This window comes from Balaenoptera physalus (genome assembly GCF_965194825.1).
Source record: "Balaenoptera physalus genome assembly, chromosome: 3".
Taxonomy (NCBI): domain Eukaryota; kingdom Metazoa; phylum Chordata; class Mammalia; order Artiodactyla; family Balaenopteridae; genus Balaenoptera; species Balaenoptera physalus.
In genome coordinates, this window is record NC_138890.1 from 28,119,440 (window position 1) to 28,141,048 (window position 21,609).

The 21,609-nt window shown below is 49.1% G+C and overlaps 1 protein-coding gene across 2 annotated transcripts; it reads left to right on the forward strand.

Moving 5' to 3' along the window:
• Positions 1–1,040: 1,040 nt before the first annotated feature.
• On the forward strand, positions 1,041–21,362 carry KCNMB1 (potassium calcium-activated channel subfamily M regulatory beta subunit 1). Of its 2 annotated transcripts, XM_082456601.1 has the most exons (4): positions 4,036–4,147; positions 7,627–7,784; positions 9,885–10,056; positions 15,119–21,362. In XM_082456601.1, the coding sequence occupies exons 2-4, from the start codon at positions 7,651–7,653 to the stop codon at positions 15,386–15,388; spliced, it is 576 nt and encodes a 191-aa protein (XP_082312727.1). In that variant the 5' UTR covers positions 4,036–4,147; positions 7,627–7,650; the 3' UTR covers positions 15,389–21,362. The 2 variants fall into 2 exon arrangements, with proteins under 2 accessions (XP_082312726.1, XP_082312727.1); XM_082456600.1 differs by lacking the exon at positions 7,627–7,784 and having other exon boundaries at positions 1,041–4,147.
• Positions 21,363–21,609: the final 247 nt, after the last annotated feature.

Genomic DNA, 21,609 nt, shown 5'->3' on the forward strand with positions numbered 1-21,609 from the left:
ATCTTTTCTGTTGTGATTTTTGGCCGTGTTAAAAATGCATCCTCGCTCCCCTGCGGGGAAAGGGCCACATCTGACCTACAGGTCAGCACAGTGACAGATTCACAGCCTCTGCACAGCAGGCCCTCAAATGTCTGTGAGCAAATGGCTTATCTAGGGCTGAGAGCTACTCACACCCTCCCCCCGGCAGCACTCAGCCAGTGACACACCCTCAGCAGGGGCTCAGGACAAGGGTTGCCAGTTTGATTTATGGGACTTATTATCCCAAGTGGCGGCACAGAATAGATATTGATTCTAAAGGGTTTACATAAGTAAGTGGATACACAATCCAGAAAGGGCTATAGACCATGTAGAAGGGGTTTGTAAAGCAGCTGAAGCAGACGTCATAAAGAAATGTTGGTCCTCTTGAAAACAGCATCTGGGAGAGTCATGGAGGGACAAGGACGGGCTGTGGAGCCAGCAAGCACAGGTGCACATCCGCTCCATCACATCACATGCCAGGGGAGTGACCTTGGGTGAATAACAGAAACAAGAAGACCTCTTGTGAGGATTGCCCAGAGGAATGTATGTGTGTATGTATTTGTGTATGTGTATGCATACATGTGTATATGTATATGCATATATATATATGTGTGCGTGTGTCTATGTCTATCTGCATATGCATACGTATATGTCTTTGTATATGCATATGTGTGTATGTGTATGCATGTGGATATGTATATATGTACATATGTGTATTGCATAGTATATGCACATGTGTATGCAAACACGTGCACATGGGCATATATATGTACATATGGATATGTGTGTATATACACATGGATGTGTTTGCATTATGTGTATGCATATGTGTGTATATGTGCATGCGTATGAATGCACGTGTGTAAGTATATGTGTACACACGTACCAGTGTATATGTGCACACATATGTATGCACGTGCATATGTGTATTATGCATATGTGTATGTGCATGTGTATATGTGTATGCATATGTGTGTTTGTGTGTATATGTGTATGTGTATGCATACACATATGCATGTATATGTGTATGTGTTTTTGCATATGTATGTGGATCACGCCCTGGCACACAGTAGATGCTTAATAGATGAAAATGCCCTCCTGTATCACTGCCCTTCTACTCCTTTTGTGCAGCAGTGAACAACCTGATAGAAGAGTGTACAGAGCATTTCTAAAGCTCCCCCATCACATGTCGTACAGCAATCTCAGGCTTTTTAATCCTGGTTCTGTATTACCACTGTCACCAGCAATAATAACAGTCCCCCTTCCAAATCACTTACAACGTGTTCCAGTTACTATGGCTGCATAACAAATCCTCCCAGAACATAGGAGCATAAAACAACCATTTAATTTGCTCATGTGTTTTGTGGATGTGGAATTCATAGAGGGTGCAGAATGGTGGCTGATGTCTGAGGCCTCAGCTGGGGGACTTGAAGGCTGGGGGCTGGAGTCATCTGCAGGCTCCTTCACTTATATACCTGGGAGGTGCTGTTTGCTAACTGAGAACTGAGCTGGGGCTGTCAGGTGGACCACCTACATGGGGCCTCTTGGCTTCTTCACAATACGGTGGCTGGCTCCAAGGACAGTGTCCAGCGAGAGAGTGCCCAGTGAAAGCTGTACCACGGTTTACGACTTAGCCTTGGGAATCACAGTGTCACTTCCGCCACATTCTATCCGCAAGACAGTTACAACGCTCTCCCAGGTTGAGGGGGAGGGGACAAAGATGCCCCTTCTTGATGGAGGAAGGTCAATGTCACAATGAAAGAAGAGCACATGGGATGGGATGTGTGTTGCTGTAGCCATCCTGGGAAAATGCAATCTGCCACATTATGTGTCAGGTAGCTCAGATGATCTCTTATTCCTCAAAAAACACTGAGGGGCTACCTATACGTATCTCCATTCTAGAGATGGACAAACTGAATCCCAAAGAGGCAAAGTAACCTGCCTTGGGCAGTGTATTTAACGTCTCTGAACCTCAGTGAACCCCCTCTATAAAATGGGTAGAAAAATCTCTACCTGAATGGATTACTGTGAGCCTGCAGTGCTTATTACCTTATGAGGTTGTTGGAAGGTTGAAGTTGGGGGAGTGATTTTGTGATCTCTTATCCTTTGTGCCAGTGCAAAGTACCAATCTTCATTGCTGTAGTATCATTATTTCCTTGCCTTCCACCTACAGTCATCTGTCCCACACAAACCCCACAGCCAACCAGGGACCAGGGTTTCCACTCACATACCCTCACGAGCGAGGCATGTCAAAGCCTTTTGGCAGGGGTTAGCTTTGGTGCAACAGAAGGATCACACCCTCCTTCCCTGCCTGTTCCTATCTTCCAGGGGGGAAAGTACCTTGGGAAGAATGCTAGTGTTTGTTTATAAATTCCAAACGTATAACCCTTAACACCTCATTTAGTTGGTTAAATGTAGCCCTTTAGTCATATGAAGGGCCATCTGTGTCTCTCCCCCAGGGTAGCAGAAGGAAGGACCGGCATTTTTGCATGAGTTCATGGGCAGGAATCTTCTGGCTCCCGGGGGGGTGGGGGGGGGGGTGGGGGCCAAGGACCATCTTGGAAAATCACTCCTCTGGGGATGCGTTCCAGGCCCTGTGTCCTTCATTGACAATGCACTATCCGTAAGGTCTGAGGCCTTAAGAGACCCCCTTTGCTGTGATGCCCATTATATAGACGATTTACTCTACTGTTAATAGGATTCAGTTAGGAAAGGGGCAGGGGAAGGGGGCTAAGTGCTGGAGAGTACGTAGCGGCCTGAACACCGCTCTCATTTCATGGCCTGCTGGGCTGACTGCCTCATAGCAGCCGAGGCAGGAGTGAGGGAGGGGCTAGGACACATTCAGCAGGCATGGCTGGGCTGTGCTCACACCCCCCCCAGGAGCTGGGGGCACTCAGGTGACCGCCAGAACCTCAGGTGGCAGGTGTCTGTATAACCGAGGTGAGCTTTTATATTTTAGAGAAACACCAGGCTCAGTAGAGAGAGCCCCGGCTCTGCAATCTGAAAGAGCCAGCTTTGAATCTGGCTCCTGCCCTTAGAGCAGGGTAACTGTGGACCAGTAACTTAAGGCCTCTGAGCCTCAGATTCAGTTTCTTCAACTGACCATCACGTAAAGTGTGGGGCAGAGACATGCTAGCCACCCGCATCATGCCTGATGCTTAGGGAAGGCCCAATACACGGGGTTTGTTTTTGTCGCTGCTTTTTAATCCTTACAAGAACCACTTTAAGGATGAAGAAGTGCAGGGAAGCATGGTTTTGCCTGCAAACCCTGCTGCTTGTCTTTCCTATTGATGGGAACAAGTCTCTGCCCGTGAGCCCAAAAGGTACAGTTTGACAGTCTCTGGGAGGCCATAGGGCCAAGAAAGCTATTCCTGGACATGGCTGGCTGGAAGCGGTGGTCAATCTCTCACTGCTCCCAGCTTTTGCTTGGTTGGTCTTTAAAAGGTGAGTTTCTTTTCCCCTGCCCCAAATCTCCACCATCTCTAACCCTCATCACTACCCTGAACAAAGTAAGATTTTAAAATCCCAAGAGCACAGATGGGAACATTGAGGTTCAGAGAGGTGCTGTGACCTGCCCAGGGTCACACAGCACACAAACGCCAAAGGCTAAGGATTTTTGGTTGCTCTAGCGGGAAAATGCCAGCCCCTCAGCGGCTGACAAGCCCAACCCCTCAGAGCTTCAACTCCTCCTCCCTCCCCCATGTCAACAAAAAGAAACTCATTTTCTATTCCTGGCTTCTCTGCCAGCTCAGAGAAGAGACTGAGTGAAGAAGAAATGTCTCCAAATATATCCAGATGGTCTTTCCTGACTTCTCAGTTTTGCTGTCTGTTTTGCAAAATCTGTTTTCCACTAGACTCTGGGAACTGCAGGTGCAGGGGCCTGGGTAACAGCTGCCCTCCTCTGGGCTGGGTACCTGCTCTCCCGAGTTTGTGTCCTGGGGCTGTGTGCTCAGACTTGACCATGTTTGGGCATGGAGGCTCGTCTCAGATGGGAACCAAAGGCCGCTTCCCCAGAGACGGACTGGGAGCCCAAACTTCCTGCTGGAGCTCAGGCGGCCTCTTTTGGGGTGGGGGCTGGGGGCCAGGCAGAAAAGTGTCTGCCGAAGACTCACAGGGCACCGGGGAGACTGTGAGTACCAAGTTCAAGGGCACTGGGGAAGTGACTTCTCCAGAGACTGGGGCTGGGGGGGAGATCTTCGTGGAGGGAGGCTGGCAGTGGGAACTCCCTCCCTCGAGGGGCTGTCCATCAGGATTCTGGGCTCCAGAGGAGCGGATATTGTGTCACTCGGGACTAGAACTGCTGGACCCGTGGTCTGGTGGCCTTCGGGGGGCCAAGGGTAGGGGTGGGCGCTCCATGGCCCAGTCACTGTAGTAACTCAGCGCTCTGGCCCTCAGGTCTCAGCTCCCAGAGCAGCCAGAGAGCGGCAGCCTGGAGATCAGGACCAGTCCTGGCACTTGTCACCAGGGGAGGGGGTAGGGCAGAAACAGGCCCAGCAAGAGCACTGGGAACTTCTGATCCAAACCTTCAGGGTTTTCTTTGTTAATAGTAAGAGTTAGTATTTATGGAGGGCTTGCGTTGGGCCAGGCACTGTGATAAACATGATGTTTGGTACATCATTTGCTCTTTGTCAGAACTCTTGGAAGCATGTACTATCATACTCATTTTACAGTCACAAGGTTGCTAAGTAGCAAAGCCAGGATTTGATCCCATGTCTGATGACCTCAAAACACCCCCTGTCCCTCACTCCACCAGACCCTTAAACACTGTCCTCTATGCCCTGTCCTCTTAAGGAAAAGGAGGTCAACCCAAATACCAGGTCACACAGGACCCTCCAAAATCCTGTCTTGCTTGGCCTTTCTTTGTCTTTCCTAAATCCACCCCAGACCTCTAGTGACTTTTCTAAATGGGAAGCTATATCCCCAAAGTCCAGAGATATTTAGCAATTCTCAAAACTGAGATAGTCTTCTTAGAGTCTAACTGAAATCCCTCCTTTTACAGCTGCAACCCATTTCTTCTTGTCCAGACCTCAGGGGATGTCAGCAGCTCCCAACCTTCCTCCTGTCTGAAGGCTCTCACTGTGGATGTTGTATCCTATGACCATATCTGCATCCATATCCTCTCCCCATTCTTTTATCCTGCGTGGTCTCAGGAGGATTTATCAAAACTCTGAAGCCTACTCCTTCAGTGTGGGCCACAGTCTCACCAGAGCATTGCAGACAGGTGGGATCTGAACGAGTGGCAGATTCCAGACTGTTCTGTGACAGGGAGCCTCCCATCTCTTTTCCTCCTGAGTTCTCAGACCTGGTAGCACAGGGTCCTGCCTTCCCCAGCCTCGGGAGTGCCCAGGGGCTGGGAGGATACCAGAAGCTGTGCAGCAGAAGGGCCAGTGCCCCTGGGGCCTGATTAGCCAGGAAGGCAGAGCAGGCCTCCCCCCTTCAAGGATGCCCCGACTCTCCCAGGGAAGGACTGGTTTTGTTGTGAGCACTCAGCCTAGGTCCTCCCTCTAAGGCAAGATTCCTTGTTGGCCCCAGAGACTTGTGTTCCACAGTCCTGGGGCTGGGGCCAGGCGCCAGTGACCGTAGACAGTCCTGGGGAAGCAGGCCATGTGGGCTTTTAGCCCATCCTCAGGTGGCTGCGTTCCTTTACCTGCAAAAACGTGGATGGGCTTGTTAAACTGGCAACAGGTAAACAATGATGTGGGCTGTCCCACTCCCACAAGACGGAGAGACAGAAGGACAGAAGTAATAGGACGGAAGAGAATTGAACAGAACATCTTTCTTTGTCAAGGGAACATTTTTTCCCTTGTGAGTTTGTAATGTCTGTTAGAATGCAGGGAAACCCCACTTCTCCGTGCCCCAAATGTGGAAGGAAAAGTCATCATTGGGTGAGGGAGTCAATCATCTTGGAGGGAGTGACAGGGCTGTAACCTTGGTATCTGACCCTGGAATCTCCTCTTTAGGACACTAGGGGAGGCGGAACAGCTGGAGTGGGGAGGACAGGGGGGTCAAGCATCTCTGATTGGACACTTGAAACAGTCCAATAGTTAGGAGAGAAGCCTGAGTAGAAAATAAAGCACTTTGCTGAAAAATCCCTTTGGACTAATAATGCCTATCTCCTGGATACTCACTAATTCATAAAAATATTAGGTTTATTACTTTAGGGACCTGGTGGGGAGAATAAATTCCTTCCTGATGTCTGGATAAAATTTCCCCTACAACAGGGATTACAGAGAAAGGCCCCATGGCCCCTGTATCTTTGGTAGAACTGCTACCTTCAACAACAAACAAAACACCAGCACAGGAATTTACCACAGGCTGTGAGGCAATGCACAGAGGGATGGGAAAGCCATACAAGGACAGAAGCCAGGAACCTCTGGCTCCAGGCGGCACACGGGTGGCAAGAGTGACACTCCTGGAGGGTGTTCAGTGCGCCCAGCAGGGGAGGGAGGGGCCCTGCTTGCCCTGGGGAGAAGCAGATTCCCAGAAGAAAAACGAGGGGCTTCCGGCCCAAGAAGGCGGAAGGGAGGAAGTTGCCAGTCACTCCCCTGCAATCTGCTTTGGCCCAGGGCGGCTCAAGTCCTCCGTATAAGAGAGCAGCTGCTGAGGCCACGTAATGCCTCCTGCCCTTGCTTGGAGCAAGGAGGAGGCTCTTACAGGGTCCCAGTAGTGGAGACACCTCCTGCCACCCCAGTGCCTATGGCTGTCCTCTGGGGGTCCTGCTGCCCCTTCTCTGCATGCTGCCCCTGCCCAGCCGGCCCTGCTGTGGGACTGTTTTGGCAGAACTGTGAAATGCTCCAAGCTGTTCTAAGACAAGTATCCTAGGAGAAAGAGCACGGACGGTCCACTTCTGCAGGGAGGATATTAGTTTATCTCCAGTATTAGTTTCCTATCGGTGCCGTAACAAGGTACCACAAACTTGGTGGCCCCAAACAACAGAAATTTACATACACACAGTTCCGGAAGCCAGAAGTTTAAAATCAGCAAGATGTTGGCAAGGCTAAATCAAGGTGTCAGCGGGGCTGTACTTCCTTCAGAGGCTGTAGGGGCCAATCCGTAATTCCTTGCCTCTTCCAGCCTCTGGTGGCAGCCCGCGCTCCCTGGCACGTGGCCACATCACTCCAATCTCAGCCGCCCCGGTCATAGCGCCCTCTCCTCTTTTGTGTCTAATCTCCCTCCACCTCCTTCCTATAAGGATCCTTGCAGTTACATTTAGGTCTACGTGGATAATCTAGGATAATCTCCCCATCTCAAGATCCTTAATTGAAAATCTTTGCCATGTAAAGTAACAACCACAGATCCTGGGGCTGAGAACATGTGTATCTTGGGGGCCACTACTGAGCCTGTCACACACTGTGTGACCTTGGGCCAGTCACTTTACCTCTCTGAGCCACAGGTCCTTCATCTGTAGAATGGGGATGATAGTACTTGCCTCTCAGAGCTGGGGGGAGGCTTACATGGGGTCAAAAAAGCTCTCTGAGGTTGCCAAGCTCCGTATAAAAGTAAAGATGATGTTGATATTTGACCACCTTCTTCTCTCACCTGTCTTCCCTTCTGTGGTTTACCTGTCACCTGTGCTGATCTCACGTCTGTTTGCCTCTGTGGTCCTAGAAATGACTGCTGTCCCTTGTGGACATGGGGAAGAAGTTGGTGATGGCCCAGAAGCGGGGAGAGACCCGAGCCCTTTGCCTGGGTGTGGCCATGGTGGCGTGCGCCGTCATCACCTACTACATCCTCGGCACGACCGTGCTGCCCCTCTACCAGAAAAGGTACCGAACCCTCCCAGCCTGGCCCCATCCTCCGGCCTCTCCCCTAAGGGTCTGGTCTGCAAGGAACCCCAGGCTTCTTCTTACCCTTCCCCTTGACCCTCACACCAGGCAGGAAGGTCTGGACAATCCTCGTTCTTAGGGTCAAGGGTTCAAGTGCAGGGAGGGTAGGCCGGACTGGGCCCTGCATGTCTGGAGTTCTGGAACTTGGGCGTAAAAGATGCAGGAGGCCCTTCTCACAAAAAAACAGCGAAGGAGACCAACACCTCTTCCCTGGTGGTCCAGTCGTTAAGAATCTGCCTTCCAATACAGGGGACGTGGGTTCGATCCCTGGTCGGGGAACTAAGATCCCACATACGGCAGGGCAACTAAGCCCGCATGCCACAACTAGAGAGAGAAAACCCGCACGCCACAACTAGAGAAAAGCCCACGCACCACAACTAGAGAGAATGTCACGTGTCTCAACTAGAGAGAAGACCGCATGCCACAACTATGACCCGACGCAGCCAAAAATAAAAATAAAAAAAAAAAAAAAAAAGAAAGAAAGAAACAGCCAAGGATCAGAGCAAATGCCCCAGTGTGAGTCTGATCCCAGGAGGAATCAGAGAGTCACAGAATTTTGTAGCTCATCTGCATTTTGGCTCTCTTTCACAAACCTCTGAGTCAAGTGGGTACCTATCTTCCTGTTGAATATCTCAAGTGATGGGGAGCTCACTACCTCAACTGTATACACCATTTCATTTGGGGGCCTTTCTGATAAGTAGGGAGTGTCTACACTGAGCCAAAAAACTGTTCCCCTGGAGCTCTGCTCTGGAATCTCAGAGAATGTCCCATGCCTTTGCTGCCTGACATGTCAACAACTTGAGCTTTTAAAGGAAAAGCTGTGAAGTCCCTGATCCATGTTCTTTTTTTCTTTTTTTAAAAATGATTATTCTATGTTTATTTATTTATTTTATTTATGGCTGTGTTGGGTCTTCGTTTCTGTGCGAGGGCTTTCTCTAGTTGCGGCAAGTGGGGGCCACTCTTCATCGCGGTGCGCGGGCCTCTCACTATCGCGGCCTCTCTTGTTACGGAGCACAGGCTCCAGACGCGCAGGCTCAGTAGTTGTGGCTCACGGGCCTAGTTGCTCCGCGGCATGTGGGATCCTCCCAGACCAGGGCTCGAACCCGTGTCCCCTGCATTGGCAGGCAGACTCTCAACCACTGCGCCACCAGGGAAGCCCTGATCCATGTTCTAATGGGAACAAATATGCTCAGTTCTCTCAGCCTGATCTTAGGGTAAGTCTCAGACCCTTGCCTCTGGCCACGTTCCAACGGCTGGCAGCCCCCTCAGTCTGGCAATGTGTCTCCTGCCTGGTAAATGGGAGATGAGTCACAATCGATTCACTGGTGTGTTGTTGAGCCTGTCATCCTCTGCCGGGCCTGCTCCTGCCCCACTTTTTCCAGCACTGGAGCCATTTCAGGCCGGAATCTTACCGAGCAAGGCACCGCTCAGAGCAGCCACGTGCCTCCAACACGTTTTCTCCGGGTTAAGCACCATCCCCGTCATCTTCTCAACTCGGGAGACAAATCAAGCCCCTCCTCCATCTACTCTTTTTAAAGGAAAGGGCACAGATTCTGAAGCCATCCATACCTGGCTTCAGGTCCTGTGTGGCCTTGGGAAAGTCACTCGACCTTTCTGAACTTCTCTGCCGCCCTCTACAAGAGGAAGATGTTGTGGATAAGGAGTCTGAGGTCGGGCTGCCCATCAGAATCACTGTGAGGAGTTTTAAAAACACACCAGGGCCTGGAGCCCACCTACCTTAGAGATTCTGATTCACTTGTTCTGGGGTGTGGTTTGGCCATGACAATCTTCACAAGCTCCCCAGGGTATTGGGTGAGCAGCCAGGGCCGGAACCACTTATGCAGATGTTGTCCAAAAGGCCCAAAAGCGGTGATATTCGGATTCTACGATTCCTCCCCGGGGCCCAGGGACTCTGGGGTCACGCTCCTTTAGTGCCAGATGCTGAGGGTCTCGGCCCTGGGTCTCTCTAAAGGGGTTCACACTGGGCAATCTGTGCCATCCAGGTTCTGAGATGTGTATGTGTGTGCACCATCTCCCCAGCGTGTGGACCCAGGAATCCATGTGTCACCTGATTGAGACCAACATCAGGGACCAGGAGGAGCTGGAGGGCAAGAGAGTGCCCCAGTACCCGTGCCTGTGGGTCAATGTGTCATCCGTGGGCCGGTGGGCCGTGCTGTACCACACAGAGGACACTCGGGACCGGAACCAGCAGGTACTGACCGGGGGGCGAGGTACACATCCCCTTACCCCCGGCAGGCGTGTGCGCCTGTCCCTAGCTGGTTCCCTATCCCCGCTCTGGAGAGCAGAGGCCGGGAAAGATAAACCCACTTGACCAGGGGCCACAGCTGGTATGAGGTCGAGACAGACTTAGCTCTTCTGCATTGGAGTCAGACAGACCTGCCACTAACCAGCTGTGTGGTGGGAGCAGCCAACGCGGCCCCTCTAAGCCTCAGTTTCTACATTTGTTGAAGCGCTGTTATGAAGTCAGGGACTGTATATGATGCGCCAGGCTCGATGCTGGGTGGATAGCAGGCACGACAAAGAAGCTGTTAATGGTCTTGCTTCATCCTGTAAAGTGAGTCACGTGAGAGGCCAGACCCAGAGCTGACCCCACAGAGAGGAACCCCTGTGACTCCCACCTGCAACTCTAGGAAACCAGAGGCCCAGGTTTGTAGCAACCTTTGGAGGCCAACACTTGGGAGATGTTCCCATCACTGCCTCTCAACAGCCCCCCATCCCAAATCCACCATTGTAGCCCTCTCTATAGGAAACACAAGTTGGCCCATTTTCATTCACTCATTCACTTGCTCTTTCATTCAGCCATCGCTGAGCACTTCCTGTGTTAGGGGCTTCGGGTTCAAGAGGAAAGAGCTCATACGTGAAATAACACCTAGTAGAGAGGGATCAGTGCCATAGGGAGGAACCAAAAAAATTCTGGGCATTAAAGGAGGGAGTGACATTTCCTAGCACATTGAGGTGAGGGTATCAGAAAGGCATTTGGGTTAAAAATCAGGCAGGTACAGGTTACACAGAAATATGCGGCAGGGGACATACATATCAAGGGGAGGCAGAGAACAAGGCACGGGGAGGGAGGGCCGGGTAAGAGAGAGATTCCAACACCAGCACAGACAATGCCACAGGATGGGGTGTAGCGGGAAAAGGTTTCAGAGGTAGCCTAGGGTCTGTTCTCAGAAGCCCTCCACACTACCAAAGTGGACAGTTAAACTGGGGTGTTTTTTTTGTAGTTTTTTTTTGTTTTTTGAGAGAAGAAAAACTTTAATGAAGAATACTACATGTTATAGAAGGTAATTAGCTCTCATATTAAAAAAAATTACAGAAAACAATTTTCTGATTTTTTTTTTTTTTTGCTAAAAGGACAGTCTTCAGGGGTGTCTGAGAGTGAAAGCAAGCACAACACAGTAGGAGAGAAGGAGGGAAGGTTGAATTCCAGCATTCCCTGACACAGCACAGTTAGGGAAGCACATGAAGCAACCATTTTACAGAGAATGGGATTAGGCATTTATATTCAATCAGGATTTTTTTTTTTTTTTTTTTTTTTGAGCTTTAACAATTCAGCATAAGGAAGGAAACTGGGAAGGAAAGATGGAGGAAGGGTTAAGCTTATCCACAATTGCCATTTTACAGGAAAACACACTGGTTCAACCATATGAGATGGGCAGGTTAGTCTTCCCCGTGTAGCCCTGCAAATACGTAGAGCAAATGCCAAGGCCTTCTGGGCTCGGGGTTGACGTACTGGGTACACAGTTTGAAAGAGACTCTGATTCCACCAGGGCTGGTCTCTCATCAACCTGAGCTGGGAACACATGAAGTTCCTTTGCATTTGCATCAAAAGGCCAGAGCTTTGCCTGGAAAAACCTCACACCAAATAATGCTCGTGGTGTTGGCTTTAACAGGGAGTAAAGTCATTTGCAACTCCTAATAGACTCCACCATTTCCTGGGGGAAGGTTCTACTGATTACCAGGGATTTAAATTCAAGCAAACCATAAAGAAGGGAAATACTAATGATATTCTGGTGCTGTATAAGCTGTGTGCCTGTCTTCCCTGCCAAGGACTACCAAACTGTGGAATTAAAATGTGATCAGGGAAGCTGGGGTTCCTCACCTCTGTCTGTGGGTTAGATGCATCTGGGGGACTTAGAACCAGGGTCCCACACCAGACCCACTGAAGCAGAATCTCTGGGCTCTTCAGGTGATTCCAAGGTTCCTTGGGAATTACTGCTGTGAGCAGCTGGGAGTCTTTAAAGGATTTGGGGTCCTGGCAGCATGATCAGAGTGACGTGGAGGAATGTGGGGTTCAGTTACTGGGGAGAGAGGTGAGGGCCGCAGCAAACACCTGGGACAGCTTGGGCAGGGATGGATGTTGACAGTCAGAATTTGGCAGCTGATGGGATGGGAAGGGGGAGGGTGCCTGGGGGGACAGTGGGATCACTGACAGTGCTAGGGGGTCATGGAGAAGTGGGTCTGGGCAGTGCAAGGTGCTCTGACTTGTTCTGTCATCACTAGCATGACTCGGCGGTGCCAGATGGAGCTAGAGCCTCCAAACCCACCTGAATCAGCTCCTCCCAGGACCCCTGCCTCTTCTTTGGCATCCAGGGGCCCCTGATTTATTCAAGGATCAAGAAGCAAATTTTCAAAGACAAGCAGAAGTGATCACTGGTGCAATGGGGGCTGGGAACAGGCTGGTTTGTAGGCTGCCACCCCAGTCCTGAGGCTGCCAGAGGAGCGAAAGGCCAGATCTTCTCCCTAATGGGCTGTCAGCAGCCTGTGAGACATGCCTCTGTCTGGCCTTGGAAGGACAGCCCTGGCAGTCACTGGATATTCTATCTTTTATCCCATAGCATCCAGGCACGACCAGGAGTGGTGCCAATGGCAGGTTGCCTCTCTGGCGTGACGGTGGAAGTGGCCTCATGGTTTTGCCAAACAGCTGGGTTGGTGCACCAGCTGTTCCTCCCACCTTTGTTCAGCCCCTTGCCGTGCAAGGAGCCAGTGCTCCAGGCCAGCTGGGTGTCTTCTGGAATCACATGTGAAAGGCCTGGCAAGGCTGTCTCCCCCAACCCCTACTATGAGGAAGGGTGTCGCCAGCCCACTCTTGGATTCTTCCATGAGACTTAGCCTGGGGGGGTTCTAAGCCCCTTCCCACGGTCTATGCTGAGGACAGTGACATTGCAGGGCCTGGGGGAGAGGCTAGATCATTTAAGGTCCTTTAGACAACTCATGGTTAGCTGGACCCAGGGCAGGGGAGAGAGGATGCAAGTGGGCCCCAGGCCTCTGGGGTTGGCTCTGCAGAGTAAACTCCTGTCCAGTGTCTAGAGAACATAAAGGATCTAGAGTAATCCCAAGCTGGCAAAGAATACAGTGGGACCCCAGGATGGGCACAAGTCCCCACTTCGGAGCTTGTCCATAGGCCCCTCCTTAAGGGAAAGAAGGAGTATTGTTGCAATTTCATAGTTAAGTCACAATATTATTATTGTTATTAATAGCATCTTCCATTTATTGAGCACGTACTATGTCCTGGGCTCTGAGCTAAGCGCTTAACGTGCATCATCTTGTTTAACCGCCATGACAATTCTGCTAGGCAGGCACCCTCATAAACACAATCTACAAGGCTCAGCGAGGTTGAGACATTTGCCAAGGTCACACAACTTGGAACTTGCGGTTGAACTCAGGCCTGTCTGGTTCCATCGCCACACCTTTGCTCAGTGGGCTAGGTTACCAAAGGTCACAGTCAGAGACATTGGGGAGATAGGACTAGGCCCTCTGAGCTCAGGATTCTGGATCCACCTGCTACTGGGACCCTATAGTACCCAACAAATCTGAATGCCAGATTCCTCAGGAGCCAGCTTCTCCGCAGCCTCAGCTGCTCCCTGACTGGCTGGGGACGTGGATCTACATCTGGATGCAGCTCTCCCACTTCCCAGGCTGTCAGAGCTGTGATGTAACCATTCTCTGTACTGCTGGACTGAATGCTGTCAGGGCAGGCAGCTTTGGGGCAAGACCTCATTTAAATACAGGGAGCAACCCAGGCCTGGGGAGAAGCAGGCTCAACACTGTCACTCGTTTTGATCTTGGATGTGATTGGACGAGGGCAGTGGTCCTCAAACTTTAGTGCATGGAGGAATCACCCCATTGCTGAGCCCCACCCTCAGCCATTCAGAGTGAGTAGGGAGCCTGTGCTTATGGCCAGCCCTTCAGGTAGTCAGCTGCGGAGGCCGTGCGGGGGACTACCCTTGCAGAACATCTGCCGGAGGCTCACATAAGCAACATTCAGACCACCCAGCAAGCAACAGAGATAAAACCAGGGTCTCCACTTTGTGCCTTCTCTGTGGAGCTTTCCATCTGGACCTCATCTGCCCAGGCCGGAAAGTTCCTAATCACAATGAGCAGTGTCAGAATTAAACGTGTCCCAGGCTCTGCCTGCACAAAGCTCTTTTAAATGCATTCTCTCTTTCCTTTGAATCTCAGTGTCAAATACCAGCTGGCCAACATCTTTTGTTTGGCTCACTGCAGAGTTAGACCTCAAAGGGTTTTCAATTCAAATTTTCACCAATATTTTAAAATTGTGAGAGTCCACATTAAAATCTTGTTTTCCGGCTTCTCTTAAAATATTGGAGGTCTGGCTACCGTAGGTCTTCTTGATGGCATGGCATCAGTTGTCCAGATGGAGTGATGACTGCCAGTCTAGATGCATCTGGCTCTCTCCATCTCACCAGGACCACCCATCCCCTGACACCAACTGTCAGCTGGCACCTGTCATCTTATTCCCTCCCCTACTTCACCTGTGGACGTTACCTGCCTGAGCTTTGAAGACAACTGAGTGTATGACCTCTGCCCTGAATCGAAATATAGAGCCCACTCAGCCCGTGTCCCCCATTGGTCTCCTTAGACAGATAAGTTTGAAGTTCTTTAATAAACTCCTTTGAAAAAGGTATTGCTATTAACCCATTTCAGTGATGGAGACATCAAGGCTCAGAATGGTAAGCCATTTGCCTAAGGTTCTGAAGCCAATGGGAGCAGAGCCAGGGCTCCAGCTGGGGCCCCTATCCCCAGGTGTGCAGCTCCAAGGCCACCACCCTCCCAAACGACACTGTGTACACACCTTCTAGAACCACGCCACGTGCAGCCTGCCAAGCTTTGGACAGTCTTGACTCCCACCCAGGGGCCTGACTGCAAAGCTGACGCTCTTCTTTATTCCGCGCCGGGTGCTGAGAAGCAGGGATGTCCAGCCCCACGGGTGCTCTTGCTTCTCCCTGCAGTGCTCCTACATCCCGGGCAGCCTGGACAACTACCAGACGGCCCGGGCCGATGTGGAGGAGGTTAGAGCCAAATTCCACCAGCGCCAGGTTTTCCACTGCTTCTCCACGACTCGGGAGAATGAGACGAGTGTCCTGTACCAGCGCCTCTACGGTCCCCAGACCCTCCTCTTCTCCCTCTTCTGGCCCACCTTCCTGCTGACCGGTGGCCTCCTCGTTATCGTCATGGTGAAGATCAACCAGTCCCTCTCCATCCTGGCAGCCCAGAAGTAGCCCCATCCACACCACCTCACTGCTCGGGCCACCAGGGGCTGGATGGGTCCCCGGGCTACTCCTCACTTGTGTCCCCACGCCTCCTCCCCCGGCCTTCCCACCCTCCCCCCTCCAATACACTCTGTCTTCTGCTGCATGGATGGTCTTTGGGAAATCTCTTTGTTAAGTCATTTCCTGCTCAAGAAGGTACAATGGCTTCCCCGGACCCGGGAGAATGCAAGGCCAACCAGTGACGGCTCGCCTTTCCCTGTCCCCGCTCAACTGACTCAGACTTCTTTCCTACTGTGCCACTGTCCACTGCACTGATGACAGTGATTCTGACTTCTGTGCCTGTGTCCTGGCAGTTGGATCAAAGACCTGCTGGTCCCACCCAGGAAGCCATCCCTGGGAAACCTCTGTTCCTTCTTTGAATTCCACTCTGAAAACAACAGCAGCCCTCATGGACAGAGCACACTTAGAACATCGCTTGTTTTCAGGATTCTCAGAGCTATATACATTTTTATACCAATAGTAACAAATATAGGTACAAACTTCTGGTCTTAAAGCCATGGGGATATAACGTACAGCGTGGTGACCATAGTTAATAATACTTTATTGCGTATTTGAAAGTGGCTAAGAGAGTAGATCTTAAAAGCTCTCATCACAAGAATAAAAACTGTCACTGTGGGGAGATGGATCTTAACTAGGCTTATTGTGGTGATGATTTTGCAACACATACTACAGATATCGAATCATCATGTTACAAACTTGAAAACTAATATAATCTTATGTATCAATTATACCTCAACTTAAAAAAACCAAATATATAAAAAATAACAAGAGACTATAAGGAAATAATACTAAAATACATCAAAGTAGTAACAGTGGGATGGTGGTTAACTGTAACTTTCTTCCCTCTTTTTATTTTTGGTACATTTCTAAATTTTTCAACACTAGGAAGGTTTGGTTTCATTGTGTTTGTTTTTAATCAGAAAAGTAACAGTAGATGTTACTTTCGAAGGAAGTTTGAAAGGGTGAGCTCCCCATCACCAAGCAGATGCAAGTGGCCTAGGGAAGGGGTTCAGCTCCAATCAGAGACAGGTTTTTGAGAACACACAAGTTTAAGAACCCTGTATGGAGAGCAGGTAACCGCAGAGATGGGGATTTATGATTTACAGTGCAGATAAATACAAGGCACTGGCCTTGCAGGGGAAGTCCTTCTCAGTCTTGGAAAGGGGATAATTAGGGGAAGCTGTCATCTCTACCATTACCACTCCAAAAACTTGACCTAGAGCAGTCATTCTCAAAGTGTGGTCCCCGGACCAGCAATATCAACATTCTATGGAGGCTTGTGAGAAATGCACATTCTCAGGCCCTCAGCCCAGCCCTACTGAACCAGAAACCCCAAGGCGGTGCGGTGGGGAGTGGTTGCGTGGGGTCCCGAGGATATGGACAGCACTTTGTGTTCTAACAATGGCTGCAGGGGACCTGTGCTGGAGCATGAGAGCCAATGGTGTACAGAACCAGGGTCCTGTCACTGGGCTTTTTGGAATGAATCAATGACTTTTTGGTCAGTTCCAGTCCTGAGCTGGACATGAAGTTAGGCTGGTGTCCCTGAAGCTCCTCCCGGAGCTGTGATTCCAGGTGCAGCCCCTGGGGCTGAATCCTATCTCCACTTCCGCCAGATTGCATCCCCCTGATTCTCACTTGTTTCATCTATAAAAGAGAGACTCCCCCTTTAGGGTAGTTGGGAGGGCTAATGAAGGTTTGACACATAGTAGGTGGTCAAAATGGAAGCTGTTGTTATAACAGTAACAAGTAATGAATACTCAGAAACTTCCAGAAGAAATTATACCAACAATAATGTTAACTAGCATTTATTGGTGCTTATTTATTCCATGCCAGGAAGAGTGCTAAGCAGTTTGCCTTGTAAAAATTCAGTGAGGCCCTACTGAACCCACCTCACAGATAAGGAGAAGCAAAATAAGACAGTGGTTTATATATGTGGACTTGTAATGCATACTGCCTGGCTTCAAATACCCAAACCTGTTATTCTCTAGCTGGGTGACTTTGGGCAAATAACCTCTCTGTGCCTCAATTTCCTCGCTTGCAAAACAGGAACTAATAATAATATTTCCCTTTTGGGGGTTGTTGATATTAAATGAGTTATTGCGTAATGTTCCTAGAATAACGACTGGCACGTGGTAAGTGCTATATAAGATATTATGAGAAACTGAGGCTCTAAGAGATCATTGGCCAAGGTCAACCATATAGTAAGTGAGGAACTGGGAATCAAGCCTTGGGCTGGGTGATTCCAGAGCCTGACCTGTCAACCACAGTATTTGAGCTGATTCAGCTGAAGGGCTGAGGGACCCATCCACCCAAAGACCCGGGGGCCAGGTAAGGAACAGTTTTGCATCCCGGGAACCCCGTGGTGTCCTCATGTAAGTCAGGGATCTGGGGGAGCACCTGGAATCTGCACCAACTTCTGTCACTTGCAGCCAGGGATCCCTGATGCAGCTTCACATCCTCCAGGTTCTTACTGAAGACAATCCTTCCAAGGGGAGGTAGCACACCATTCCCTGGAGTTTCTTCCTTCTGAGGTCAGGGACTTCTCAAGAGCCCTGTGAGTCTAGAAAGTCCCAGTTGTGATACTGTCCTATAGTTCTTTGGGGGAAATTAGGTAAAGGGTACATGGGACCTGTCTGTGTTATTTCTTACAACTGCATGGGAATCTACAAGAAGAAAAAAGTCCCCATCATGAGTCTCATTTATAGGGCTTCTTTTGCATATGCTTTCCATGCACCTGCATTTGGGGCTGAAATACACAGAAACTCAGATTATCCAAACAGCCCCTGCAGGGGAAAAGGCCATGACCTTCTAGCAAAAAGTACCTGGGGATGCCCACCCCACTGCTCCATGCATTATTAACAATGATCTTCATTTGCTTGAGAAAATGCCGTCCTCCTGTCAATGAATTTGGCCCACTTCTATCAAATCCCATACCTGCCTGTTGCTCACAGAACTTCGTGGCCAAGACGAGAGTGACATAATGGGCATTTAAGCATGATGGAGTTAGACACGGAGGAAAATGGTTTTGGAATAATGGCTGCCTGGGAGCAGAGAGCCCTCATCAGTTCTTAAAAAAATCACTCTGCTAATGAAGTCTAGTGCTTCCACTGTTTTTGCTTTTTCTCTCCTGAGCCAGTGACTCACACCTGAAGAGGTGCACCTGGATCGCTCCCTGCAACCCCCCAACTCAGATCGCCTGGTGGAGGTCAGCGGCAAGGGGAGGAGGAGGGGCAGAGAGTGCCTGCCTTCAAGGAGCTGATCATCTTCTTGACGCTCCTCCTCCCTCCTCCCCTACCACTATCAAGGGCTTCCTTCTCCACAGCGAAGAATGTAATTTATGCAAATTCAAAGTAATGCGATGTAAAAATATTAATAAAATCTCAATTTTTGTGACTTCCTGAAATGATGCCAGCCTCCCCGACCCCCATCAACAATTCATCTAAAATTCTTCCTAATTTCAAAACTCCTTGGGTGTGTGGAATGTAGACTGCATCACTCTATTACTAATTGGCAATACAGGCTGGTGCATAAGAATAGTCAATGCCTTTTGCAGTTGGGGGAATTTGAATTATATGAAATATTTGCAAAGATACTGTTTGAACAAAGTGCAGCTGTCTTATACCTCACCAGCCACTGCCCTTTCACACGTAGGGAAAAGAGTAAGACCAAAGGAAAATCAGGAAGACATGAAGAAATTCACTACACTCTAGGGTAATGGTTCTCAAAGTGGAGGACTGCAAGGTCAAAACTCTTTTTATAATACTATTTAGATACTACTTGCTTTTTTTGCTCTCATTCTCTCACCAGCATACGTGGAATTTTTCAGAGCTTATGTGACATGTGATATCACAAAAGACTGAATGCAGACATGAGAAGCCAGCAGTCTTCTACTGAGCCAGACAAAAAAGAGATTTGCAAAAAGGGAAAACAGTGTTACTTTTCTTAATAATTTTTTTGAAAATGTAATTATTTCTCATAAAAATATGGTCTTTTTGTTAACATGTAATGGGTATACCATTGTTATTTTAAAATAAATTCATTTAAATGAAACATTCTGAGTTTTCATTTCTAAATGGTAAACATTAGTTAATATAACCCATATAAACCAAATCTCTTTGGAGTCCCAACATATTTTAAGATTGTAGAAGGATTCTGAGACCAGATAGTTTCAGAACTGCTGGCCTGGTGAGTCCAGAGACAGACAGGGTCCCCCTGCTCTTCCCAGCCATGCCCTGTGCACATGCAAAACCCTCCTCTAAGTTTCATCAGATTCCCACTGGGGGTCAGGAGGAGAGCGTCCATTTTCCCCATCTCTCCTGGTTCCGGGTTGTCTCTTCCACAGGTGGGTTAGTTTATGGACTATCTTCCTATCCACAGGTGCTTTCCTGGAACTTCGTCACGTCAATTCAAATACAGAATTCAGCATCTTCCTAGATTTCCACAACTCTCCCTTCTCACTCATATCAAGCCTGTGCTCATCAGCCAACTTCCTTAAATGCTAAGGAGGTTGGGGAAGAGATGTATATAAATGCAAAGCAATCAACTCCAACTGAATGTTGGACCAAGGTGGTGATTCATCCCAAAGCTTGCACCTTCCGCCTCAATTAGAGAGACTTCAATCTCCCATAATCTCCCGCATCTCACACCAACCTCCCTCGATACACATAAAAGAAAAACAGGGGTTTACTTAGCATCTGCAGCTTTAAGACTCATCTTCTCTCTCCACTCCCAGTGAGACTGTTGCCCTGAGCCCTCGTCTGTCAATTCTGGAGCCTCTACTTTTCGACACTCCTTTGATTTCTTATATTCAAATGCAAACTCATATTCTCTGAGGGTCAGTAGTTCTTTAAAGATCATCTAGTGCTTCTTCACTTTCTGATCTGGTGCTTGAACCCTCCCTATAACATTCCCCTTTGTCAACATCTCTTTTGACAAATAACTCACTGTACTGGGAGGTAGCTACTTCCATTTGTGGATGTATTTAGCAAATTACATCCGGAACAAGAATCTATCATCCGCAATAATAATAAGAGTTAACATCTGTTGAGCACTGTAGGCCAGGATCCGGGCTAAACCCTTACATGTAAGGTCCATTTAACCCTAACAATATCCTTTAGGCTATTATTACGATCTCCACTTCATAGATGAGGCAACGAAAGCACAGAGATTTAACTCGCCGCAGGTCAGAAGTCAGTAAATAGCAGTTAGTAAATAGCAGAGCTGGGATTCAAACCTGAACAGTATGGCTTCGGGCTCTACTCTCTAACCACCGTCCATCCTGCCCCTTAATCTCTGCCCCATATCAAAAATGGAAAATTCCCAGCAGGGCAAGTTCAGTACTGAGAGCTTTTTAAGTGCCTCTATATACCTTCCCATGGAGCCGAGGCTCTCAAATGGTTCCCTGGAGCCACACCTCTGAAGAGTCCACAGATGTGGACTGAGGCCCAACCATACGCATCTGAAAAAGCTCTGCAAAGATTCTGATGGGGAAACTGCCAAGATGGACAGGCAGATGAGGTTGGCTACAATCTGCCTGACGCTGTGATCACCCAGCCCACAGCCCATGAAATACCTGGCACCAAGAAGGCATGCTATGGCCACATCAATCCCTGACCTGGTCTCTCTATTAGAAAGCAGAATGGAAGAGAGGCTGGGCTGACTTGTCCCTTTCTCAGGGATCCCACACTTCTCTCGGTCAACCCTGCTTTTTTTTCCCAAGTGTTCCCAAACCACTGGTTCAATAGCCCATTCTAGGATGCGTCCAGGAGTTGACAGCATGCTTATTTATACATAGCTTTAGGATTTTCTTTTGCAATCATTAATAAAAATTGAATTATGTGACACTTTCTTGGTATCTAACTAATTTTTCTGTGACTCTGTTGGCCATGCAAGTGGTAGTCTTGGAAACATCTCATATATATGTGTCTTTAAACACCGTTTTATATGCCCTCCGTTGGTTCTTTCCAACTCCTGGAACTGAAATTTTCTGAGCCACAAGCCAGAACCTCATTGGTTTGGAGTAGCCTGAGCCTTCTGAGCACCTGCGAGCCTCTTAGCCATGCTGGACCATCACGTCCAGTCTTTCACCTTGTGGGGAAGATGGGAAACCCAAACAGAAACAGGTGTCAGGTGCCCCTCCACCAGATCACGTGCCCCAAGCAAACTCGATT

Bases quoted from the DNA above. Each gene is read 5' to 3' on its own strand.
- KCNMB1 (XM_082456600.1), top strand. From the start codon at position 3,990: ATGGAGGCTCGTCTCAGATGGGAACCAAAGGCCGCTTCCCCAGAGACG. The intron at 4,148-9,884 runs GTGAGTACCAAG...CCATCTCCCCAG, and splicing joins CACAGGGCACCGGGGAGACT to CGTGTGGACCCAGGAATCCA. The intron at 10,057-15,118 runs GTACTGACCGGG...TTCTCCCTGCAG, and splicing joins CTCGGGACCGGAACCAGCAG to TGCTCCTACATCCCGGGCAG.